The following is a 26,395-nucleotide window of genomic DNA, read 5'->3' as shown; positions in this document are numbered from 1 at the left end:
CGCTGACAATCTCAGGTAGCCCAAAGTTTTTTTTGTTTTTTTTTTTATTAACCATATCAGAAATATACAGATAAACATTAGAACAAGAACATGTGGGGGGTACTTTAAAAATTCAAAGGTAAATGAAGTAGAAAAAAATGAAACCTAAATCATACAATCATAAAAGCTACTTATTTATTAATTTTTTTATAAGATTGGATGTTTTTAAAGCTTTTCTATTAGAGGAGATTATTTGAAGTGATGAGTAAAGTAAAAGTAAATCAGAAGTGAATATTGTACCATTAGGTTTAAAGTTAAGGTATCATGCTTTGTGAGTGTGGAATTTTCCCATCATACAAATAAAGACCAGGGCATCCTTTAGCTCCCTATTGTCAGAAACCACAGAATGAAAGAGAACCTTAACTGCAGAAATATTACGTAGTCGACAGAATACAAGAAGTAAAGATGCTGAATTTCCAAACATGGACTTAAAAGATGACCATTTCTGTTTATGTTGCATTTAGAAGAATCACAGTTCCAGTGGAGATTCACCAATAAATGTTGAGCACAGTCAGAAACAGCAGCAGTCTGATCATGGAAAGAAAGATTTTGCTATGGACCAGAAACAAAAAGAAAGTGATGATCCAGAAAGTCAGTGTGTTGCGCTCCCAAAAAGGTATGCTGTAATGAATGAACTTTTTGGTTGCACTTACACAATGTCTACTCCGGACGCGACAGCTTAAGTCTGTCTACACTGGACGTGACAAAGCGTCCATCAGTTTACTGTCGGGGATTTGTGCATCCAGTGTAGACCGCATCGCTGATTATAATGAGTTCTATAGTATTTTGTTGCGCCGCACCCCTCGCGTCCGTTGTAGACATGGTGTATAGTACAGTTTTTCCCTCTGGAATATTATTGTATCAATATTTTTTTAATTGCAGAAATCCAGCATCAAATCAACATATAAGTTCCAGTGACAGACTCACCATTTACTTTCATGCTGTCCTGTCAAAACACTTCAAGTTTAAGCCAGAGGAGGATTATATTTTTATAAGAGCTGGTAGTCACATTGGTAACTGGGAAAAAGATCTGGTCGAACTGTTTGTGACACGGTTAGTAAAGATTTTCAGAGCCAGATATTTATTATTCATTGGTGAAACCAGTTATTTAAATAATAATCTGATTTTTAGGGATCTTGGAGAGCATGGATTTCTTGTGGAAGGGAAATTTGTATGCAAAAAAACTGATGCTGCATCTGTGTCCATCCCCTACAAGTATGTTGTGTATAAAGCAAAAAAGCAAAAAAAGTTTGAATTACTTTATGAATACATCTACAAATTGGATTCAGATGAAACCACCAACCGATGTCTGTTTGTTAAATCACACCTCCTAAATGATGAAGGTAGGTGAAGCTCTTCAGAATTCTATATTAAACTTTAATTTTCACTTTTAAGAGACTAAATTTGTTCTTTTGGTGTATTGCAGGGGAATGGCATCAGTATGATGATATCATCTGTGCAGAACCATCTAATAATATGTTTGACTGGATCAGAAAAGCTGTTTGGCCTGATCATAAGAAAAGTGTACTCCAGGGGAGACAAATTGCTGGTGCAGTCATGCTGGAAAGTATCTTTGACCTCCTGAGAAGCTGGAGCAAAATGAACCTCAGCAACTTCTTTAGTCAACTCAAACAGTTTTTTGAGGTCTATGGAAACCCTTTTGTATTTGAAAAGACACATACAAAATGGTCCTCACTCGATTACAGTGAAAAAGATGTAAGTAAACCATATGTAACTCATTACATACTAAACACATTCATACATTACAAGACTAGTTCCTCCAAAAACGTTTTCTGTTATATTTCAAAAACACCACAAGAGCACTAATACAGGTAGATAGTAATTTGTCTGCTTTAAGGGACAAAAAACTGTTCTTGTGCCTGGATGTTAGTACAAACAATCTGTAGTCTAGGTGTGAGGGGTCTGTTATGATGTTACCTGCCCGTTTCTTCATTCTTGAGAATGCAAGTTCTGAAGGTTGGGCAGTTGTCTCAGTCGTCCGTTGCAGTCGTCTTCTGTCTGATTTGGTCGCTGACCCAAACCAGACAGTAATAAACTCAGTAACCGTAACCTGTGGCAGATTGAACTTGACAAAGGAAGTACAACCTCTGCTGGGATTTTTCTCAGTGGAGTCAATGTGAGTGTTCCGCTTCAGGTCCTGGGAGAGGGTTGATCCCAGGAGCCCGAATGACTCACTGTTGAGAATGGTGAAAAACGGTATTACTGGGGTTTCTCATGTTCAGCTCCAGGTCATATTGACTGCACCAGAGAGCCAGCTGTTCAACCTCTCTTCTGTAAACAGATTCATCAACATCTTGGATAAGGCCATTGACAGTGGTATCATCTGTATACCTCAGGAGTTTGAGGTACAAACTCTGTAGAGGTGCAGTCATTTGTGTATAGGGATAAGATTAGTGGAGAGAGCACACAGCCCTGTTGCGCACCAGTGCTGATATTGCAGGTGCTAGATGTGAATTTCCCCAACCTCACTAGCTGCTGCTTTCAGGAAATTGATCCACTGACTGGTGGAGGTGGGCACAGAGAAGTTAGTTTAGTCAGGTTTATCCAGATGTTGCAGGATGTAATGAATCAATATATTTAAAATACATTTATTTCACACTCTGTGTAGTTCAAAATCTATTGACATATTTACTGACGCTCGAGACTCATTGATATAAAAAATTATTTTTAAACTTTATTTGGAGTACTACTTGTGCACAATTCACATTTATATAAGCATATAATATAATGCCACATTTATATAAACATTTATATAAGCCAATTTTGCAGACTTATGTGTACCAGTTTAGCATGGTGCAGGGTATTTTTAAGTACATAAATAAATGTATTTATAGTATACTTAACATGAAGTAAATGTATTTTAAATACATTTTAGTATATTTATTTTTCTGTAAGGATCCCATGTTGATTGCATCATCCATGGTCCTGTTTGCTAATAAGCAAACTGAATGGTGTCCAGTAAGGGTCTGCAAGTTTTCCAACATCTTGTGGAATCCATTTCCACTAATTATATCATGAATATTATACTCAGTCAGTGTATATTAAAACCATATCTCAGCATGTTGGGGACTGGAGCTGTCAATATCTAAAAAAAGCAAAAAGTGACAAAAGCAATTCACATGACTATATTCTTTTGAAGACAGCTTCTAAATATCTTTTGTAGTCACGTTCAATACATATATATATGCCACATCAGGATCTATGATGTCAAACATCTTTAGTTCACATTAAATTAGATTTAAGAGCTATGGCTACAGGAAATATATATTTTTTTTTAATAAATTTTCTCTTTTGTGACTTCATATGGAATATAGCACAAGTGGCAAATTGACAAATGTTATGATTTTTTTTTTTTATTTTTTTTTTTATGGTGTTTATTTTGTCTTCCTTTTTTAACTTGACAGTCTCAGTTCCTATAATAGAAAACACTACTCTGCAATATTATTTTATGCAGTATTGCACTTTTGTTCTTCAAGGAACTTCATACACATTTAAAGTTAGACACATAAACTTGAGTACACAATGACAGAATTTTTACTTTTTGAGGAACTATGCCTTTAAGAGCACAACCGGCATCCAGTGCTCAAATGCAAATGTCTACATAAAATCCAACATATCGTATTTTTATCATGTCAGGTGAGAAAGCTTCTGAAGCAGTTCATGCTGGAGAGGGTGACTCCCGAGTTACAGAAAGACAAGGAGGAAAAAAGCGAATTCATCAAGGAACCACTGAAGGCTGGCCTCATTATGCTTTATGTATGGCAACAGTATCATTTAGAATTAGAAAAGACAACTCTTTCTCGTCTCTGCACTGCCCTGTGCCTGCCAAAATTGCCTAAGGATAAATTCCTGTCTTTCTGGACAGACATAACAGAATCATTCTCAGCAATTAAAAAGTGAGTAAAGTTATTTTGGTTTTATGTAAATTATAGAGATCTGGAGGGAACATGTTGCAAAACAAAACACTTCTGGAATAAAACTAAATATACAGAAAGTTTTGTGACCTAGACCAAGTCTAGACTAGACTAGACTAGACATGGTCTGAGAGATCATCACATCAAATTAACTGTAGAACATGTGTACACCTTGGTTCAATTAAGAATACAAAATCATCTCAAGGTCATTTTATTTTAACATTTGTTAAATTACAAATATTTAGCCTTTTATAACAAATAAAGAAACACCCCCTGCACAACTGAATGATTGCCGGCAGAAGCATTGAACACATCAAATACTGTACATACAACAGAAGAAGTCCCACACACAAAAATTCAATTGTATTTATTGTGAGAACAATGTTTGCTGTGCTGTTATTTTGCACTATTTATATTAATGATGAATATATACATTTGTTGTTGTTTTTCTATAGAGTGAATGCATACTGAATTAAAGGGAAAGTTCACCCAAAAATAAAAATGTTATCATTTACTCACCCTCATGTTTTTCCAAACATGTATGAATTTCTTTATTTCTGTTGAAGACAAAAGAAGGGCGAATAAATAATGACAATTTGTATTTTTGGATGAACCCTTCAAATGTGCTACAAAAGTAGTCTCTGTGCGCTATTTGGTCTTCTTGAATACAGTGGTTTTGTATGTGGAACAAACTAAATTTAAGTCATTATTTGCTAAATGCCTTCCAACATGGCTTTAAACCCTCCAATACAATCACCCACTTCCATTGTCTTGTAAAAGTGTTTGTTTTTACAAATTGCCTAAATTATTTTTCAACAGCATGCCACAGACATTGTCAATACAGCTTATAAAAATTATCTCAGAACATTGGTTTAATTATTATTTAACATTATTTAAAAGCTCTTAATAACGTTTGATAACGGATTTGCTCTTCAGCTTTTCTGACATGGTGAAGGAACTGATCAACAGGGTGAGAGCAGAGGACATGCCTAAATGGATCATTGTAATTCCACTACTGCACCTTCTTAAGGGCACTTCAAAACCATTTGAGCCCGTGTCTACTAAGGTCAACTCACAATATGATCAGAGCTGGGCTGGACTACAGGGACTCAAATCAGCTAATACAACTTACACAAGATCCCAGGATCGAAGGTACTAAATTTGTCTGTAGGTTTCCAAATGTTTTTCTGTCATTTTAATTTAGAAAATCTTAACTTTAATCTTGGCCTAAGACTGCTGGAGCATTCACATGGCTCACATGATAAAATTATTTAGGCTAAGCATCAACATTCACCCACCACTGTTTACTGTTATTTTTAACAGAAAAGAATGCAACGAGCTCGTAATCACGACTTCATAAGTGGGAAACATGAAGTTTCCGATAGCACGTGAAGACAGAAGAGAAGCGCTCTCGCTCAGCACAGTGGAGTGCTTCATTTTGTTAACTTTGTGGTTTATTATTTTGAGTCGTTTGGGATGCGATAACACATGGCCCTCTCACAATATATTGCTTTACAGATCTATCACTTTTGCCACTAAGAAATGTTAACGCAATCATGCTGCACGTATCATGCAGCGCGGTTAGAACCTCTTCCAACCGAGCCAGGGACGGATAAACGAACTGTGCCCCAGCGTGGCACGGAACCATCACACTAGTCAAACGAACCAGGCTTTGGGGGTCAAACGCACTCGGGCACGGTTAAGATTGAAAAGTGAAAAAGTGACGTGACGTATGGCCAAGTATGGTGACCCATACTCAGAATTTGTGCTCTGCATTTAACCCATCCAAAGTGCACACACAGCAGTGAACACGCACACCGTCAACACCCAGAGCAATAGGCAGCCATTTATGCTGCAGTGCACGGGGAGCAGTTGGGGGTTCGGTGCCTTGCTCAAGGGCACCTCAGTCGTGGTATTGAGGGTGGAAAGAGCGCTGTACATTCACTCACCCCACCTACAATTCCTGCCAGACCTGAGACTCGAACTAGCAACCTTCTGGATTACGAGTCTGACTCTCTAACCATTAGGCCATGACTTTCCCCAGTGTGAGTACGACTTTACCTAGTGTGAGTACACCCTTAAGGCCATTGCACACTGAGTCTGAATTTTTCGTCCAAAATTTACCACGTTGAAAAATAAATACGACCTCACGTTTTGTCAATCACATTTGCACACTGCCTCCAAAATTTTCGTCCGTCAAAAAATAATTCGGATCGGGTTCGATTTTTTTTTTGCGTTTTTCGCATCCGTATATAGCATTTTGAGATGCTTTGAGAAGGTGTTTTGACAATTCAGAGTAGTGTTGTCACGATACTGGAATTTCTAACTTCGATACGATACCTTGAAAAATATCGATACTCGATACCATTTTCGATACCACGGAGAAAAAAACTGCCACAATATTAAGGGGGTAATTTTTTTAATTTAAAGATAAATGTAACAAGTCGAGAACATGCGGTATATTTTACATTAACAAAAAAATGTCTTGAGGTACTGCATTTATTTATTAATCTTTTATTAATCTAAGTTAAATGTTAATTGAAACTAACGTTTACTAATACATGTACTAATTAAAAGTTCTATTTGTTGATATTCTCATTTGCTTCATAACCAAAATATTTCCAGATATATGGTCCTATGAAATCCGTTTTATTTTTCCCCAAATTCCGTTTTATTTTTTTCTACATTCAATTTTTTCCATTTAAATTTTTCTGGATTCTGTTTTTTTCCGTTTGAATTTTTCTGGACTCTTTTTTTTTTAATGGTCAAATTAAAAGCTATTAATCTAAAAGCATGTCTAATTCATTAAAATCATGAAAATTATACAATTTAACATTTTAATTTATTAAAAGTGTAACAAAAATGACACGTTTAGGACCGTATGAAATGTTAAATTTTTTTCTCACCTTATGTTTTATTGTTACCAAATTCTGTGTTTTAGCATGTCTATTAGGCTATTTTGAATGCATACAAACAATTTTTATTTATTCTTACAGTAGCCTTATGAAATGTGTTTTCCCCCTCAGAAATTCTGTGTTGTGTATTTCAATTTTACTGGATATCAGATGAAGGCATAAAACAATTTTAATTCATTTATATTTGAATTAATGAAAATTAAACATTTACATTTTTGGCAAATGAAGGGGATTTACTATTAAAATATTTTGTGATTATTTCTTTAAAAAAAATGAACAGTAGTAGTAAGTAGTAGTATTATGTACATTCTACTAAATAACAGTAATATAGCCTATTTCTGGCACACGGTCTTTAATAGGTTAAACCGAACTTTTATTTTGACGGGTTGCCGTGAATACTTCTAAAGTTCTGTGTGTGTATGATATGATGCTAGTTTTACTCAAATTAAATGGTAAAATGCTCGTAAAGTGCCTTTCAGATCAGTTCTGGAGATATTGTTGATGTATTTATGTCCTCATTGAGACGGCAGACGCTGAAATCACCGCGAGCGCCACATTAGTAAACACAACCGCACATGCAGCACATTCACACAGAGACGCGCAGAACATGCAGGATTCATATTTAAATCGACTTTTGCAGCTTAATATTTACAGATACTAGTCCATATCGCGATTTAGTGTAATGACCTACTTTTGATTAATTCCTCCAAACTTTGACAAATTCCGTGACATTCCGCGTTAAACTGTAAATTCCGTTTTTATGACTGGATTCCGTGCGCGTTCTCTGCATCGCGGAGATCATAGATCCTACAGATAGCGCTCCTGCTGTGTTCTTTAACAACCAGAGCAGTCATCTTTCTATTCACTTCACTTTTGCTATTTAACCAGAGCAAAGGAGACAATTGCGGTCACGTGTGGTGCTTGTCCACGCGCCTTTGGAGAGAAGTGAAAGTGACAGCTCGGCTAGTATCGGTGTATCGATACTTCGGGAAATTAATATTGGTACCGTTCAGATATTTCAGTATCGATATTTATCGAAATATCAATATTTTTGACAACACTAATTCAGAGTCACCGTACAAGCGAAAGCCAAAATCCAAAATAGTGTCAGACAAATTAATACACTTCATCTTGCAGCACAGAGCACTTTATGACAAACAAATTGCGGAATACAAAGATACAGAATATAAAGAACTGCTGTAGCCTATTTTTTTTTTGCCTGGCGCGCACCTTTCCGATGCCGCAGTTCGGTGTGTGTGTGTGTGTGTGTGGGTGTATCCATACCTCAGACAGTCTCTGTTCAGGATAAATTGGTTCACGGAAATTGGTGGTCTTTTTAATATGTGGATTCAGTATCGCTAGCAAAGTATCAAACTGAGGCACTGACATCCTGAAATATACTTTGAATCTCTCGGGGTAATCCCGCAGCTCTTTGATAAGGAGGTGGAACTCTACTTCCTCTCTGTGCAATCTAAGGATTGGATGGACCCAATATTTCCTTTTTCTTTTTCTTTTTTTAAAAAGAGAGAGGACAACAAAATCATCCTCACTGCTTGAAGACATTTTGTATAGTTTTGCGAATTTTTTCGCAACGGATTAATTAAAACGCATCGGACTCAGTGTGCAAGGTCTCTGTGCGTGACGAATTTTTAAGGTCAGGCAAGTTTGCTGGCCAATCAAGAACAGGGATACCATGGTCCTTACACCAGGTACTGGTAGCTTTGGCAGTGTGTGCAGGTGCCAAGTCCTGTTGGAAAATGAAATCTGCATCTCCATAAAGTTGGTCAGCAGCAGGAAGCATGAAGTGCTCTAAAACTTCCTGGTAGACGGCTGCGTTGACCTTGGACCTCAGAAAACACAATGGACCAACACCAGCAGATGACATGGCACCCCAAACCATCAATGACTGTGGAAACTTTACACTGGACCTCAAGCAACGTGGATTATGTGCCTCTCCTCTCTTCCTCCAGATTCTGGGACCTTGAGTTCCAAAGGAAATGCAAAATTTACTTTCATCAGAGAACATAACTTTGGACCACTCAGCAGCAGTCCAGTCCTTTTTGTCTTTAGCCCAGGCAAGACGCTTCTGACGCTGTCTCTTGTTCAAGAGTGGCTTGACACAAGGAATGCGACAGCTGAAACCCATGTCTTGCATACGTCTGTGCGCGGTGGTTCTTGAAGCACTGACTCCAGCTGCAGTCCACTCTTTGTGAATCTCCCCCACATTTTTGAATGGGTTTTGTTTCACAATCCTCTCCAGGGTGCGGTTATCCCTATTGCTTGTACACTTTTTTTCTACCACATCTTGTCCTTCCCTTCGCCTCTCTATTAATGTGCTTGGACACAGAGCTCTTTAGCAATGACCTTTTGTGTCTTGCCCTCCTTGTGCAAGGTGTCGATGGTCGTCTTTTGGACAACTGTCAAGTCAGCAGTCTTCCCCATGATTGTGTAGCCTACAGAACTAGACTGAGAGACCATTTAAAGGCTTTTGCAGGTGTTTTGAGTTAATTAGCTGATTAGAGTGTGGCACCAGGTGTCTTCAGTATTGAACATTTTCACAATATTCTAATTTTCTGGAATACTGAATTTGGGACTTTCATTAGTTGTCAGTTATAATCATCAAAATTAAAGGAAATAAACATTTGAAATATATCAGTCTCTGTGTAATGAATGAATCTAATATACAAGTTTCACTTTTTGAATGGTATTACTGAAATAAATAAACTTTTTCATGATATTCTAATTTTATGACCAGCACCTGTATGTGTGTATGTATGTATATATCATTAATGTCTGTTGAATCCCTCTATTTTAGGGCGATGTTCAATCTCATGAAGACACATGGACATTTGGTGGAGGTGGACAAACTGCTAGCTCGGTCTTGGATGTATCTGATGTCAGTAGATGAGTTGGTGGAGTGCAGCTCTATCATCCAAGCAGAGCTCCTGGACATTCTACAGGTTTTCACCATGAAATGCCCCACTGAAATAAACTACTCCACATCCACAGTGAGTATAAAGCCATCACAAGAAATAACCATTTATGTACAAACCAGAACAGATTAATTTAGCTTGCAGTATATCTTTGGCAAATAAAAGGATCTGTAACTGAGAAAAATGCTGCCATTTGTATTGTCCATATTTGATGATTATATTTATATCATAGAGTGTAGCAGAGATTCTGGGACACATTCAAAGTCACTTGCTTGAAAAAAAATACAGGTAAAGTTTACTAAAATACATTAGATTTGCATAAATTCTGTTTTTATTGCCTTGGGGGCTCATGGCAGAAATGTAAGATAAAATGCAGAAGAAGAAAATCTGATCCAAACAAATACAATGGCCTTATCAATGTACATTGCTTAATTGGCTTTCATTACTGTTGTAGCTGTCCAAATGAGGATTATGGCATTCAGTGCATACAAGCAACTTGCAAACTTCTACAAAAGATCTGCAATCTAGTTCATTACTACAGCTATGCACAGAATTTCACTGATATTCCTGTTGCTTGCATGAACCTTGTCGCCTCTGTATCAGGATTTGCCCAGGTATTCCATTCTGAAATCATAATATCTTTGTTAAATTTCTGATTAAAGCCAATAGTCATTCAGAAGACATACCGTTGATTCGATATGAACATGTTAATATTTGTTCAACTTTAAGACCTCAGAACAAGCAGACACTTTTTCTGAGAAGAAACTTGCATTACTCAGTGAGGCCAAGCAAACTGTCAGAGCATGGAGCACACAAACTTTAAAAGGTAGACTTTTAAACAGAGGTTATGTGACGTGTGCCAGCTTCACTACAGAAATTGAGGTAAGCAGAACAAATGTTCATACAAGCTAACTAATCCAGTCTGCATACTTTAAATCTATATAATTACTATAACAATTGTTTTATGTTCTATTTGACAGATTTGGAATAACATTATAGCCATAGATTTCATGAGTAAGGACTTCACTAAAGAATGGAGAGAGACATTTACAACAGACTTTGAGGGGAAATATCAACAGGTATTAATTACACAGCTCTAGTATACATGTTTAGTTGGGTTGGAAAACGGTCCACTATTTTATAATTTTCAGAAACAAAAAAAAAAATACTAATAATTAAAAATTCATGACTTTCAATTACATTAACTATGAATATCTTCATTATTCCACTGGTGTGCAGGGAACACTGTACTAAAATATTCTGACAGTATTTCCTGCACCAATACTGAATCTACAGTGACACGGCAAAATAAATGATGTCTTAGCTTCAAAGTTTAGAACTTGCAATCTGGATTGGTAATTACTATCAATTTATATGTATATTAGGGTCATCCGATATAAATCAGTGTAATTATTGACATTAAAATGTTATAACTATCTTTGACAACATTTTCTGTACTTGTAAATAAGCTATTTATTTTTACTTTTATTAGGAAAATCATCTGGATCAAATCCAGGTTTATTGTTCAAAGATTGAGGAACTTAATGCCTCCCATCCTTATTTGGTGGGTAGTGTCGAGAAATGTGCTCTCCAGGCTGTTACCACAATATGCCAGGTAAAGGTCTTTCACTTTGTTCACACTGGCTTGTTCACTGCTGGCTTGAAATGCATAATGCAGTATACATATATACAGTCCTGTGTGTATGCATGGAAAGGTATAGTTCACCCAAAATTTATGTTTGCTTACTTCCTATAATTAGGTATTTTCAAACAATTTTCTTTCTTTGTGGAAAACATGTAAGGGATAATGTACAGTTATGCTTATATTACATGGCTGTGCAAAACATATATAACACTAATATGAAATATTTGAGTGGAAATTGTCTTAAAATCCTACTTGTATAGGATTTCCTTAGCATTCCACAAGGAAAATAATCCATTACAATGTACAAAACAATCAGCCATGGCAACAATAATACTGCAACAATTTTACAGTCCTCTGATTTAATTTACAATATAGTCAATAAATTAAGATGCAGATTACAGCAGTTGTTCTTGTATGAAACAAGACCTCTGAACATCTGACCTCCTGCTGCAAATGACCAATCAGAATCAAGTATTGTACAAGTATTGAACTGCACAATTTTAATGCAAAACAAGGGAAAGCACTTGACGCAAAGTGGAATAAATGGTGACGATGTTCATTTTGGTTTCAGAAGTCATTAGCGCATAGAGATAAAAATGTATTTGATGTTAGACTTTTCTGTTCTTTGGGATTTTCAGTGTTTAAGCAGTACATTGTTGAAAGTACATGGTTTCAAATTTCTTTCTAACAGTTGTTAGGGTAGCTTTTGTTTGGTATTGAATATTGGAAGTGTGCAAATATAACTTACTGTGCAGACTTTTTTAACAGACTAAATCCGAGGGGAAACTTTTTGAGAAATTAAACGAATATCGGATAAACTGGAAATTTGGAAAGCTTGTATCTACCATCATCCTAAAGTCCTGGCCAAAAGATGATAAAGGAACCTATCTGGTGGAAGAAGAAGTTATTCTCAAACATCTTTTGGGCTGGACAGCAGCTAAGAATATTTTCCAGCTTCATGGTAATTATATGGTTATTATAATTATATGGTTGCTGTGTTTACAATTAATGAGACAGAAACAGCATGACAGTTGTTATTTATTTGCTCTGCAGGTGCTGATGAAAAACTGATTGATCAGCTTTCTGACGAGGCTAGAGAGAAATTTGCCATGGCAACCTCATTATTCTCAAACATTTTAAATCAAGTTGTGACTGGGAAAATAGCAATAAAGCTACTCAATCACATACTGCAAAAGAGGAGCGCTTTCTTTGAGCTGCTTAATTTAGGTAAAACACCTCACATGTGAGATTTGACCCTTTTACTATACAATAATATGAGGAGTCATTACCCTACTGTTTTTACAGACTGTTTTTGTGAGAATGAAAAATACAAGGACACCACTGCCATGAGGAGACTTCTTCAGTCTAGACAAGAGGAGGTGAAGGCTATTAATCATGAGAGAGAACTGGTGGATGCTCTTATTACAATGAGCCGCAATCTGCAAGAGCATGTGATGGGTATAGTATATGCTACATTATCTACTGAGCTTCTGACAATAACAGATTGCATTCATAAAGATCGCAATAACAGATTGCTCTCATTTTAATACTAAGTTTGTTCTGTTTTACAGTTGATTTGGAAGGGTTGGACAAAAAACTGAATATTGACATTGATGAGATGGACTTGGATGAGTTCATGGAAATTAATTCGATAAATCAGATTCCCTCTGAAATGTCAGGAGTAGTCACCTACTTTGAGCTAGAAGATGATGTTCGATCTATGGCAGAGATTTTAAACAGCTATAAAGACAGCTACATTTTCAAATTGTGTTGGGTGAAACAGGCAGCAGTGTTTGCAAAGAACTCTAAAGATGACGCAATAATATTTTCAGAGGAGGAATTGATTATCACACTTGAAGATCTTCATAGTGAAATATTTGAACTATGTTATGATGCCTACAAAAACATATACACAAGGCTTAAAGGTGGTAGCATATCATTTGAAGAAGTTGATGTAACCTTCAAAGCCTACAAGGGAAAATATGATGATCTTGAAGCAGAAGTTGCAATTATATGCAAACTGGATCGCAATGATGACCAGCGCTGGGTCCAGACAAGAATACAGCAGATCGAGCAATACCATGAGCTTCATCTGGCAGTAGAGTCAGCTCAGGTGGTCATGATGGTCAAACAAACACTCTGCCTACAAGGAGACTTTCAAGTTTTGGAGAAGTTGCTTGTTACTGTATGTCATCTAATTTTTACCATTATTATTATTGTCAAATAATGCATTTTTTAATGAACAAAAGGCATGTGGTAAACCCATGAGGCTTTCTTCCCTTCAGACACACTTGGAATTTAAACAGGAACGTCTTGACAGCATAGACAATGAGTTGATGCAGGCAAAAACTGTGCTTGTGGACATCACCGATTCCCGTAGACTGTGCCTTAGGGAGCTTGGCCTCAGAAAGAATTTTGTTATTTGGGTTAAAGAGGCTCTTGAAGGTAAAAAGATGTTTGTGCTGGTAATTGAATGGGATTTCTTAATTCTTATGCTTTTTTATAAGCAAATGTTATTCATTTTTATTACTTCAGATATCAATGAGTTGAAAGTCTTTGTGGATTTGGCTTCCATCTCTGCCGGAGAGAATGATTTGGATGTGGATCGTGTAGCCTGTTTTCATGATGCAGTTCTTGGCTACTCCTCAATGCTCTATGATTTGAAGCCAGATGCTGGCTTCAAGCACTTTAAAGAAATGCTGAAGAAGCTATGGAAGGCACTTGACAATGATCCCAACCTCCCCAAAAAATTGGTAAGAGTATCTGCTAGCTTTACTACCCAGAGGAAGAAAATAGGATTGTCTTGTTCACCAACATTTTCTCTATTTCAGTGTGACTCTGCAAGACACATAGAATGGTTGAAAACAGTCAAGGACAGTCATGGGTCAGTGGAGCTGTCATCTCTATCTCTGGCATCGACTATCAACACAAAAGGCATCTACGTTATCAGTGCACAAAATCAAAAGAAGGTTTGTTATTAACTGTGTGCATCATCTGTGCTACATTTATCTGAACTCAAACAGAGTATTTGCTAACATTATACTGGATTGCCGATTAAAATCAGCTTGAAGGGGTAGATTTGATTTGGAAAATGCTAACTGGTTTCAAGCTGGTTTAGTTGGTTGACCAAACTGACTGTTGTCTTGGTCAGGGCCTTGCAAGGAAAATCAGGTTTCAGTTGTTAAAAACTAGTTTAGGCAATTGAAAAGATAGAGCTCAATATATTAGTTGTTGGAGACCTGGTCATCTCGATCAAGATGTTTGCTGGAAAAAAAAAATCAGTTGGAAGGTGATTGTGCTGATATTTTAAAAATGGGAGCTGATTTGTTGCTAGACCAAAATGATCATCCAGCTCATTCAGTTCGCCACCACCTGATAATCCAGAAATTAACAAACATGGCATTCACTGAATATGTGTTAACAGTAATAATTACATGAAACTGATTGGCTGGGGACATAGAATTGAATGAACCAATTAGAGCGTGAGTAGAGGTTCCACAGTTTCCACTTAAGTTAGTTTTAGCTAGATTTTTATACAGTTTCCTTGAGAAGCAGTGACAATAGCTCAATGGTTATTTTTAGTTATCTTATCTTTATTAAATGGCATAATTGATGTATATATTTAAGAAATATCAAACATTGAGTATTGCTTTTTTTCAGTTGTGTTTGGAAAATATTCTGAAGCTACATATTATGGAAGAGCATGATGAGGGCTGTGAGAAGCGTATTTATTCTCTGGAAGACCTCAGAGATCTTCAAAATAAATTGATGCTAATGTCTGGCAAAGGAGATCAGGGCCAGTGTGAAGTCGATCAGTTTGCAGAGGTGACTTTTACCTTTTAGATATTTTATTCTGTCTCACCATGACTGTTATAATTATCCCCAAATTAACTTCTTTCCTTTTTCCAGGTTTTTGCCAGTGTACAGAGGTTGGGCTCTGTATTCATTGATTTGTTTGTTGCTGGAAATCCATTGTTCAGACATTGGGAGGCAAACATCAACTGTAATAGTAAAGAAGCATGCATCATTATGGACTTCAATTTGGGGAATGTCGTCAGTGTTGTCATGATGGAAGGTGATGTCACAGAACAGCTGCCAGAAGTCTGTAAGAAAATGGAGAGCTGTTTATGCTTCTGGAAAGATTTTATGGACAAGCAGAGATCTCAACATTATTTCTTAAACTATTACACTGCAGAACAAGTAGTCTACCTGTGCCATCAGCTAGCCCAGGGCAATGTAGCTGCAATGGAAGATCAAGTTCTTATGATGCTCTCCTTTATCAAACCTAATTGCACCACTTCGGATTTGAGACAGGCTTGGCACAGGCTTCAGTATGAAGTAATTAAGAAGGGTCCTGAGCAAAATGATGACTTAGACTTTCAAACTTTTATGGAAGTCCCCAGTATGATGGAGAATGAGAGTATTGAGGAACCGTGCCCATTGATTGATGTCTTGGCAAGCCAGCTGGGGGATGCTATTGGGTCAAAAAAGCTAGTTGTGATTTGGAATGCTTACATGCAGAACATGAACAATTTTCTGCCAGACTCCCTTGATGTCAGAAGACTTGGATATCTTCTAGAAATTTTGGCCAACAGCCCCAACGAACATAAGGCTGATTCCTCACAGGATGAGAGAACACCGTACATTCAGAGAGAACTTCCAAATGGAATGGCTACTGGAAAACCAAATTTAATCATCTGCCCTTCTGAAGAAATTCTGATATCTTGCATTTCAATTTACATGAGCAGCAACGGTCAGCCTCTACCAACCTATGATGAAGTACTCCTCTGTAGTGCTTCCACTTCATATGAAGAAGTGGAACTTTTCCTCAGGCGCTGTCTCTCTGACGGCTACAGGGGAAAGAAGATATACACTATGCTCTATGTGGACCAACTTACCTATGAAATCAGCTACAAAGTAGAACAATTTTTTCAGCACCAAAGTGCACGGAGCAGAAATGATTACAGACTTGTGTTGGTCTGCAGCTCTAACAGAGATCATGCATACCTTCCTTCAGCTTTTAGTCAATTTAGATTGCACTTGATTCCCCAAGAACCAATTGTCAGTATTCAGCGATACCTTGTTAGGCATTTTACAGTACCAGCTGACATATCCAGTGCTGCTGCTGTATTCAAAGACAGACAGTGTGTGGGAGTTGTATCCTCAGAAAGATCAGGAGTTGGTGAGTATATATTCAAGTAATGGATTTAAATTGGCTAGTTTTCAGAATTTGTGTCAGCTAAATAATGTACCCTATTTGTGATTATAATTATTTTTGCTAAAAGTGGTAATTACATCTGTGTGGTGCATTCTAGGAAAATCACTTTACATTAAACGAATGTATGAGAATTTGAAGAAGATCACCAAGAAGGCTTCACAGCTGAAGTGCATCAGGTTAATTGAGCCAAGAGTTGATGAAAATGTCATCCTTCAGTCCTTACTCAACAGCCCCAAGAAAAATCTTTCAGTCTATCATTTTGATGTCACCACCATGGTAGCTACCTGATTTAAATTTAAAAAATTTTAAATTATTTTATTTGGGAATAGAAAGAAATGTTGATGCTGTTTTCAGTATTGTTTATATACTTACAGGTAAAGAAAGGACTTCATGAATTTCTGTTCAGGCTGCTGATCCTTGGTTACCTTATGGACTCAGAAGGAAACATGTGGAAAAGCAGTAATAAGCACTTGTATGTCATCGAGATACTAAGACCTGGGACATCCCGAAATGATCGAAGAGCTGTAAGTAAACTCATTAAATCACTTAGGATTTGTTGTCATTAATTAGACAAATGCCTCGTAAATTAATTTGTCTCTTCATGTTAGGGTGCAAAAGTTCCATCTGCTTTCCTGGATGTGTTTCCAAGTGTCTACTGCCGTCCACCCAAAGAGGTCCTTGAGTTGGAAATGAGAATGCAGGAAGATCCTTTATTAGAACAGAGTGATGATCCCCTTATGGATGACCAAGAGTTCAAGAGTGAGGCCTACCAACGGCCTTATCAGTACCTGCAGCGTTTCTACAATGGTGGCAATTTGGATGCTTTCATGTACCAAGGAATTGAAGGAACTCATGTGGAATGCCTGCAGATGTTGTTTGTGTACTGTGGCATTGTAGACCCCTCTTGGGCAGAGTTGCGGAATTTCACTTGGTTCCTGAACTTACAACTTCGGGATTGTGAGAGATCGGTCTTCTGTGATTTTTCTTTCATAGGGGACACTCTGTTGGGATTCAAAAATTTTGTTGTTGATTTTATGATTCTCATGGCAAAGGATTTCGCCACTCCTTCACTTAGCATCTCTGACCAGAGTCCTGGGAGACTGCACAATGACCTTGCTTCTATCAATGAAGAGGATCTGGCTCCGTTTAGGATAAGAAAACGATGGGAGTCAGAACCACATCCATATATTTTCTTCAATGATGACCATGAGTCCATGACATTCATTGGCTTTCATCTTCAGCCAAATGCACAGAATGGGATTGATGCAATTGATCCATCAACAAACAGAGTGATCAAGCAGAACATTATGACCAGAGAGCTCTATGAGGGCCTCAAACTACAGAGAGTTCCTTTTAATGTTGATTTTGACCAGCTCCCAAGATGGGAGAAAATTGAGAGACTTTCCAGGGTGTTAGGAATACAGTGGCCTCTTGACCCAGATGAAACATACGAGCTCACCACAGACAACATTTTGAAAATGTTGGCAATTCACATGCGCTTCCGCTGTGGGATTCCTGTAATAATAATGGGTGAGACAGGATGTGGGAAAACCAGGCTAATAAAATTCCTTTGTGAGATGCACAGATGTGGAGTTGCCACTGACAACATGAAATTAGTCAAAGTTCATGGAGGGACAAGCTCAGACATGATTTACACCAAAGTGAGAGAAGCAGAGGCCATGGCATTAAGAAACAAGCTGGATTATGGGTTTGGCACGGTGTTGTTCTTTGATGAAGCAAACACAACAGAGGCCATTAGCAGTATTAAGGAAATTCTTTGTGACAACACTGCTGAGGGACAGGATTTGACAGGTGACACTGGCTTGCAAATCATTGCTGCTTGCAACCCATACAGGAAACACACAGATGTAATGATCAAGAGATTGGAGTTAGCTGGTTTGGGATACAGAGTTCGTGCTGATGAAACCGATGAAAAACTTGGATCCATTCCACTTCGCCAGCTTGTGTACAGAGTGCAGGCCTTACCACCTAGTATGATTCCACTAGTTTGGGACTTTGGACAGCTCAATGACCATACTGAAAAAATGTACATCAAGCAAATTATCGAAAGGGTATCTGAAACCTATTTAATTGATTCAGATTACGTCACAACCATTACAGATGTTCTGTCATCCTCACAGAAGTACATGCGAACAAGACAGGATGAATGTAGTTTTGTGAGTCTGAGGGATGTAGAGCGCTGCATGCAAGTTTTTGGCTGGTTCTACAAAAATCACCCAATGTTACTCTCAGAGCTTGACCAGTTTGAGAGTAATCAGAGGGCAGAGAGAAGCGATCAACATCAGAGGGATACTGATGAAAGAGACCCGATTCTTTGGTCTTTAGTTATGGCTGTCGGTGTATGTTACCATGCCTGCTTGGAGGATAAAGAGAAATACAGAAAAAAAATTTGCGGGTACCTTCCAAAGACTTACAGCCCAATGAAAGTGCTGCAGGAGATCTCAGTTATTCAGGATCTTTTTCTGAGTGGTGTTCCATTGGGTGAAACCATTGCCCGAAACAATGCCTTGAAGGAAAATGTCTTCATGATGGTGATTTGCATTGAACTACGAATACCTCTCTTTTTGGTTGGAAAACCTGGAAGCTCCAAGTCCTTGTCTAAAACGTTGGTTGCAGATGGCATGCAAGGCCAAGCAGCCCATTCTGATCTGTTTCGAAAACTGAAGCAAATTCATCTTGTTTCCTTCCAGTGCAGTCCTCATTCTACACCAGATGGGATTATCAATACATTCAAGCAATGTGCCCGTTTTCAGGAAGGCAAGAACCTATCAGAGTATGTCTCAGTGGTAGTGCTAGATGAGATAGGTTTGGCTGAGGATTCCCAGAAAATGCCTCTGAAAACTTTACATCCTTTGCTGGAAGAGGGATGCATAGATGATCAACCGGTACCACACAAGAAGGTGGGATTCATCGGTATCTCGAACTGGGCTTTGGACCCAGCCAAGATGAATAGAGGGATATTTGTTTCACGTGGTGATCCTGATGAAAAGGAGTTGATTGAGAGCGCAAAAGGAATATGTTCCTCAGATGCTATGATCCTTGAAAGGGTGAGAGATTACTTTCAGCCATTTGCCCGTGCTTACCTGAACATCTGTAAGAAACAGGGAAAAGGTTTTTTTGGCCTGCGAGACTATTACAGCTTGATAAAGATGATGTTCGCTGTTGCCAAAGCCAATGATCAGAAACCTAGTGCAGAACAGATTGTGAAGGCTGTTCTGAGGAACTTCAGTGGCAAGGATAATGTGGATGCTGTCACAGTTTTCACCAGCAGACTAAATATCAAACCCAAGCTTGAGACTATCAGTGCCATTGAGCTTGTAAGAGAGAACATCACAGCCATTGGACAAGATGAAGAATGCAGATACCTTCTGGTTCTGACCAAAAACTATGCAGCCCTTCAAATTCTTCAGCAAACATTTTTTTCAGACCAGTACCAACCAGAGATTATCTTTGGTTCAAGCTTTCCAAAAGACCAGGAGTATACTCAGATATGCCGCAACATTAACCGTGTCAAGATCTGTATGGAAACTGGCCAAACTGTTGTGCTTTTGAACTTGCAGAACTTGTACGAAAGCTTGTATGATGCCCTCAACCAATATTACGTTAGCCTTGGAGGTCAGAAATATGTGGATTTGGGGCTTGGAACCCACAGAGTCAAATGCAGAGTGCACAGAGACTTCAGGCTCATTGTCATTGAAGAGAAGGACATTGTGTACAAGCAGTTTCCCATTCCACTGATCAACAGATTGGAGAAACATTATCTTGACCTCAATACTGTACTAAAGAGTGAGCAAAAAGACCTTGTTGAGAAGCTTGAACAGTGGGTTCAATCCTTCATTTCTGCTAGAGGCAAGCACTCAATTGCTCCCCAAGCACGTCGTTACCTTCCAGCTGATGCTTTCATTGGCTTCCACTCGGACACTTGTGCATCTGTTGTGGTACAAGTTACAGAGCAACTCAAAGGACAGGAGCTCTCAGATCCTAGAAAAGTTATCTTAGGTGAGGCTAAATTGATCCTTTTAAACTGTTCAACACCAGATGCTGTGGTTCGGCTGGACTGCACTTCCCTCTCCAATGTAGAAAGTGACCACTTGTCAAGGGTATACTTTGAAGACCAGAAGCACAGTTCCCTTGCTGACTTCATCCTTTCTCACCTACAGCAAGCAGGGCCTAGCCATGCCTCTTTCACAGAGGTAAATCCATTGTATTTTAAATACTCTGATTATTACTGTAGAGGAGTGGTTTTTATTTGGGGGCTAGAACTGACTAGGGGGCCTCAGCAGTCTTGTAAAAGATGGTTCAGAAGGTTCACCCAAAAATGAAAATTCTGTCATTAATTACTCACTCTCATGTTGTCCCAAACACATAAGACCTTTGATCATCTTTGGAACACAAATTAAGATATTTTTGATGGAATCTGAGCGCTCTCTGACACTCCCATAGACAGCAAGAATCTTTACACAATCAAGGTCCAGAAACAGCAAGGACATCGGTAAAATAATCCATGTGACATCAGGGGTTCAACCGTAATTGTACAAAGCTACGAGAAGCCCTGGCACCATTTTGGAGAGGATCCACTTTACGTAAACAACGTATGCTATTCTGTGTCAGCTGTGTCACGTGGATACATTGTCTAGGTTGTTTGCACTTTGATCTGAACGTAAACAACGTATCTGCGTGATGCAGCTGACACAGAATAGCATACGTTGTTTACGTTCAGTGGATACTCTCCAAAATGGTGCTAGGGTGATGCAGAGAAGACGAATAAAGTCGTTATTTTTGTTTTCTTTCTGCACAAGAAGTATTCTTGTAGCTTCGTAAAATTACAGTTGAACCCCTGATGTCACATGAATTATTTTACCGATGTCCCTGCTATGTTTCTGGACCTTGACCGTGTAAGGATCCTTACTGTCTATGGGAGGGTCAGAGAGCTCACGGGATGCATAAAAAATATCTTAATTTTACGGGTCTTTTAAAATATCTTTAATCTTAAAAGTATTATGGGTTTGGAACGACATGAGGGTAATTAATGACAGAATTTTCATTTTTGGGTGAACTAACCCTTTAAAACAAGGTTTAAAATAAGGTAAAACAGCTAAAATGATGCAAACTGGCAGCATGTTTCTTATTTTAATGAATTCCCTCAGCAACTGTAATATTTAAGAACCAGGGTTCCCTTCTTGGAAAACCTTTAAACAGTACAACATATGAGGTTTCGAGATGTTAACAAAATTATTACAATTTTAAAATCATTAATTTCTTGAATGAAAATGTTTTTTTTTTCCTAATCAAGTCACAATGTAAAATATTTTAATGTGTAAAAAATAATTTTAACAAATATGTATATAATAAAATAAAATAAATAATTCTTATCCCGCAATCACAAACAACTAGAAAACTCCTGTATTGCAAATTCATTGATCATAAATGATTCATTCGGTTCTTGAAGTTTCTGTAATTGAAATGTTCAATGGAATTAGGATTTAATTATTTTAATTTTACTTATTTATAATTATTTTACTTGGTTATTTTAAAATATTGCCAATTCTAGTTTCTTTAAATAAAGAGATTGAAGCCAAGCAGCTTTTTCATTACTACATAGTACATTTCATCACTACATAGTAGATACAATAGTCTACATTGGGGGCATTAAAGTACTGTCATAGATATTGAGGGACCTTGGAGAGAAAAAGTTTTGAAACCACTGCTCTAGAGCAATTTATAACATTTCAATATTAACACTTGCATTCTTTTTTCTAATCCTTAGATAACTACATTCTCAAGGCTTCTGACTGCTGCAGAAACTGAACAGCTACACAACGTAGTTCAAAACATAGAGCTCCTCTCACTACAGCAATTTGACACGGAACACTCATTCCTCAAGAAAATCAAGTATTGTGCTCACATCACTACATCATGTCACATCACAACAAAAATGCTCGTTTGTTCTTAATTAAATGTATTAAAACCCTTTTCTCTGTATTCAGGAATTATTTGGAAACCACCACTGGGGACAAGATACTTATCATCCAATCCGATTTTGATGAAGGCTCCCAAAGGTTAAATGTCATTGCATCTGCAAAGTGAGTTAAATGTGGTTGGTGGCATATTTTGCTACTTCAGTAAATGCAAAGCAGCGTAATTTGAATTTAAAATATATTTCCAGGTATTCTTCTATCAATGAAATCAACAAATTCAGGAAAGAGGACAATCAAAAGGTTTTTGTGTACTTCATCACTAAACTACCCAGAATGGATGGTGGAACTTCCTACATTGGATTTAATGGCGGTAAGACTAGTTTGATTTCATCAATGATCAACACTGTTTCTTTTAGCGAAAATCTCATCTCTAAAGTTTCTTTTATAAGGGCCATGGAAGTCAATCCACATTGATGACCTCAGAAGATCGAAAGATTTTGTATCTGATATAAAAGCCTTGCAGTGTCTGACCATTAGCCAGCTGTTTGAAGAGAAAGCAGATGAGCCTGAAGGTGATGCCATTTTATTTTTAAAATATTGAGCATTAATCTTTAAAGGGTTGATTCACATTCTCAAAAAAATTCTAATAATTTTTATTGCTTGCAGCTATGGAGGTTGATGACATGTACACAGAAGATGAAAAGATGGAGCCAGAAGACAATACTGTGAGTCACATCCTCAACAACAGCACTATATTTTCAGTAATGTTTTGATACTATTGCCACCCTGTTGCCACTATTGTTCAGTACACTTCTAGGAAGACTCGGTAAGTAAAAATGTAGTTGTTTGTAGGGCTGGAAGAATGTTTTGGACACCACAGCACTAGTGCGAAGCTGTGTTCAGAGTGCAGTTGGCATGCTAAGAGATCAGACAGAGGCAAGCACCCGAAGTACCAAGAGAATAGAGATTCTGCTAATGCTATTGGCTGACAACAAGACTCTACACGGTGAGAGATCGCTGTTTCTATTGTTATTCTTTATAGCTTTCATTAACTGTCTCATAAGGGATCACTGATATTTAGGTTTTTATTTTACCAGCTGAATTTTTGAAAACTTTAAAGAAGCGACTTCATTTTCTATTGATGACTCGTGATGAAAACACAATCTCTGCTAAGAGCTGGGTCTCAAAGGAAGCACTAAATACTGATGCATTGCAAGAAGGTGGGACTTTTAGGTAAGTGTAAGAGAGAGAGTGTTTTTCACAGTATATTGGATTGTACCCTTTCAGATGTTCTCATGGATCCTCATTGGCTTGACTAGTCCCTATTGGCTCTTTGTAAAACCCTATACCTTCTATATATTCTGTCTTCTACCCTATACCTTCTACTCTGTCTTCAACTACTTCTACTTTTAATAATTATTTGTTTGTTTTTTAGACATGCCCTATGGAGGCGAGTTCAAGCAGTAGTAACTCCCTTCCTTGCACAACTTGTTTCAATTATTGACCGCGACTGCAATCTAGATCTCTTGCTGGATAGACATTCTGAAGAATCTTTGAAGAAACTGTGGTTGGACATTTTTGGAGATTTCAAGTTACTAAATGTTCCTTACACAAGAATGGAAAACAAGTATGTAATTATTTGATTTCAAGGTGCATTTTGTGAGCCGTTGGGCCCAAAACATATGCAAATATGCTAATGCTCCTGGTTTCACAAGCTTGATTGTACTTTGTTTCTGACAGGAATTCATAATGCAAAGCAAATATGCATTGCATTCTTAGCATTGCTGCTCAGTCAGTTTTTTTTCTTTAAGGTCAACTACTGTTATTTTTGAGCAACAGCTAAAAGAGAATCCTTCTGAGCAAGTTACTCAACTGGTATCGAGCTAGCTACCCAAATAATAACAATAATGGCAATGAGCAGAACTCATTCTCCCCACAAATTAAAAGCAACAGCATGTTGTGTAAATCTCAATCATACACTAACAATGTTTTCTAAGCAATCATGTCTACAATTAGCAAAAGTCATTGCTGTAACTGAAAACACTATGTTTTATAGCTCAGAGATGAAGACAATCTTGGTTCAGAACCACATTGCAGTCGACAGGAACATGGCTTGCACCTTGCCTTTCAGCTGGAGGATTAAAGATAGTCTAGAGGACCTCTGGGTGCATGCTTTGCAACGAGAAGGTATTTTACACAACTTCTTCCTTTGCTATGTTTTTTTTAGTTTTTTTTTTATGACCAATTATTCTTAAGTCAGGTTTGTTCTCTTGAAGAGTTCTCTTTTACATTTTCCTTTAATTTTCCTTTAAAATATGTATTTGCATTTCTTTTAACAGGACATTCAATAAAGCAATTTGAAGAGTTCTTTTGGAAGACCCCCTTGGGCAGGTACATCTCTGAAGCAACCCAAGAGATGCAGATGGAGTTTTTCCACAGGTATCTCCAGGATTTCATCTCCATGACAATGAATGTAACATTAGAGGTGGATCTCAAGGTGAGAAACAGACCTTTTCAGAGCTAGATTTCTACCCATCATCTGCATATCCAAGCACACTTGTTCATGTGTTGTTTTTTACCTTTTTCTATAGCTCTTATGTGGCGCCCTTACTTGTGGCGTACATGAGCTTAGAGGTGGTCAGGAAGCACATGAAAGTGAAGTAATTTCTCTGGCATGGGTTCATGCTGCCTATCATCATTTCAAGAATCGAATACAGAACCTCTACAGGATGATCAGTATAGAACCTCAGATTGCTCACATGCTAATTGATAACAGATGTGCCAGAGAGGGCACAGAATTGGTAATTGCATTCAACTTACTTCTGCTGTCAAAGTATGCATGAAAATATTTATTACAGTGTATCACAGTGATTGATTGTTTACTTCCCCCCCTGACTACCTTTATGTTTTTCAGGTGTTAGATATGTACGCTGCTGTGGCCTGTATTGAATACCTGGAGCCCCAGACTCTAGATGGAGATGTTCAGAGTCTGGCCTGGCTTAGACGCGTAAAAAAACTACAGGTCCCAATTGAGCTGGTCTGCTGTGAGGTTAGCCTACGCCACTATGGAGAGAAAAGCAAACAGATGGTCACCCACATCCAGTGAGTTATGAGCTCTAAAATTTGTCTTTTATGAGCTCTACAATTATTGTCTTATGAGTCTTGGGAAATGTTACAGCATGTACAAGTAACATGTTATCTGTCTATTCTTGTTACATTATTGCTTGGTAGCACCTACAGCTCTGGGGAGTAAGCTGTTTTTCAGTCTGACAGTGTGGGACTTGGTTGCTCCTGCATCTGTTTTGATTACTTAGATCAGTGGTTCAAAGACTTTTTACCTTTTTGACAAGGCCCCTCGTTGTAAAGCCCTGCACGGGCCTCAAATCTAAGCCCTAGCCTGGCCCTTGTTCAACAGCTTATCAGAATTTGTCTGACTGCAGCCATTAAAAATTGTTCAGTTTTATTTTTGATTGCAAAATGGTTACTTTATTAAGTTAATATAGAAAAAATGTTTAGCTAAATTCAAGTTTTCGTTTTTTAAAGTGATTACCTAGCGGCCAGCAGTGAGTTGACCTCATATTTGATCAATTTAGCCTTTTAAAATCAAGACTTGACATGCTTGAAGTGTTTTATATCTATGAATTTTATTGAAGGCAAATCACATTTCTGCAGACTACGGAATGCTAAAGCGTGCTTAATGCATGGAGACACCACTGCAATCACATGCAGGGTTTTTTTTTCTTTTCCTGATAACATTGAAAACAACTTAAA

General features: G+C 37.7%; 1 protein-coding gene across 3 annotated transcripts in view; it reads left to right on the top strand.

The window, feature by feature from the left end:
• Nucleotides 1–26,395, top strand: part of LOC306846013 (E3 ubiquitin-protein ligase rnf213-alpha-like) — a 58,351-nt gene that overhangs the window by 5,172 nt on the left and 26,784 nt on the right. For 2 of the 3 annotated variants that reach the window (XM_079379069.1, XM_079379068.1), the window contains exons 8-43: nucleotides 504–655; nucleotides 922–1,092; nucleotides 1,171–1,382; nucleotides 1,466–1,755; nucleotides 3,697–3,956; nucleotides 4,911–5,126; nucleotides 9,705–9,897; nucleotides 10,055–10,110; nucleotides 10,277–10,436; nucleotides 10,552–10,704; nucleotides 10,803–10,901; nucleotides 11,315–11,437; nucleotides 12,236–12,428; nucleotides 12,521–12,694; nucleotides 12,773–12,925; nucleotides 13,039–13,652; nucleotides 13,753–13,912; nucleotides 14,003–14,220; nucleotides 14,299–14,436; nucleotides 15,128–15,292; nucleotides 15,377–16,649; nucleotides 16,783–16,961; nucleotides 17,060–17,209; nucleotides 17,294–20,899; nucleotides 22,474–22,598; nucleotides 22,694–22,789; nucleotides 22,873–22,994; nucleotides 23,074–23,196; nucleotides 23,291–23,349; nucleotides 23,477–23,630; nucleotides 23,722–23,857; nucleotides 24,060–24,251; nucleotides 24,681–24,811; nucleotides 24,964–25,121; nucleotides 25,216–25,425; nucleotides 25,539–25,726. In XM_079379069.1, coding sequence (XP_079235195.1) covers nucleotides 504–655; nucleotides 922–1,092; nucleotides 1,171–1,382; nucleotides 1,466–1,755; nucleotides 3,697–3,956; nucleotides 4,911–5,126; nucleotides 9,705–9,897; nucleotides 10,055–10,110; nucleotides 10,277–10,436; nucleotides 10,552–10,704; nucleotides 10,803–10,901; nucleotides 11,315–11,437; nucleotides 12,236–12,428; nucleotides 12,521–12,694; nucleotides 12,773–12,925; nucleotides 13,039–13,652; nucleotides 13,753–13,912; nucleotides 14,003–14,220; nucleotides 14,299–14,436; nucleotides 15,128–15,292; nucleotides 15,377–16,649; nucleotides 16,783–16,961; nucleotides 17,060–17,209; nucleotides 17,294–20,899; nucleotides 22,474–22,598; nucleotides 22,694–22,789; nucleotides 22,873–22,994; nucleotides 23,074–23,196; nucleotides 23,291–23,349; nucleotides 23,477–23,630; nucleotides 23,722–23,857; nucleotides 24,060–24,251; nucleotides 24,681–24,811; nucleotides 24,964–25,121; nucleotides 25,216–25,425; nucleotides 25,539–25,726 — 10,802 coding nt within the window. The remainder of the gene's footprint in view (nucleotides 1–503; nucleotides 656–921; nucleotides 1,093–1,170; nucleotides 1,383–1,465; nucleotides 1,756–3,696; nucleotides 3,957–4,910; nucleotides 5,127–9,704; nucleotides 9,898–10,054; nucleotides 10,111–10,276; nucleotides 10,437–10,551; nucleotides 10,705–10,802; nucleotides 10,902–11,314; nucleotides 11,438–12,235; nucleotides 12,429–12,520; nucleotides 12,695–12,772; nucleotides 12,926–13,038; nucleotides 13,653–13,752; nucleotides 13,913–14,002; nucleotides 14,221–14,298; nucleotides 14,437–15,127; nucleotides 15,293–15,376; nucleotides 16,650–16,782; nucleotides 16,962–17,059; nucleotides 17,210–17,293; nucleotides 20,900–22,473; nucleotides 22,599–22,693; nucleotides 22,790–22,872; nucleotides 22,995–23,073; nucleotides 23,197–23,290; nucleotides 23,350–23,476; nucleotides 23,631–23,721; nucleotides 23,858–24,059; nucleotides 24,252–24,680; nucleotides 24,812–24,963; nucleotides 25,122–25,215; nucleotides 25,426–25,538; nucleotides 25,727–26,395) is intronic. The other variant, XM_079379070.1, reaches the window with a different exon arrangement.

The sequence above is a fragment of the Barbus barbus genome (assembly GCF_936440315.1).
Source record: "Barbus barbus genome assembly, chromosome: 3".
Taxonomy (NCBI): Eukaryota; Metazoa; Chordata; class Actinopteri; order Cypriniformes; family Cyprinidae; genus Barbus; species Barbus barbus.
This window is presented reverse-complemented; position numbering and strand designations above follow the sequence as displayed.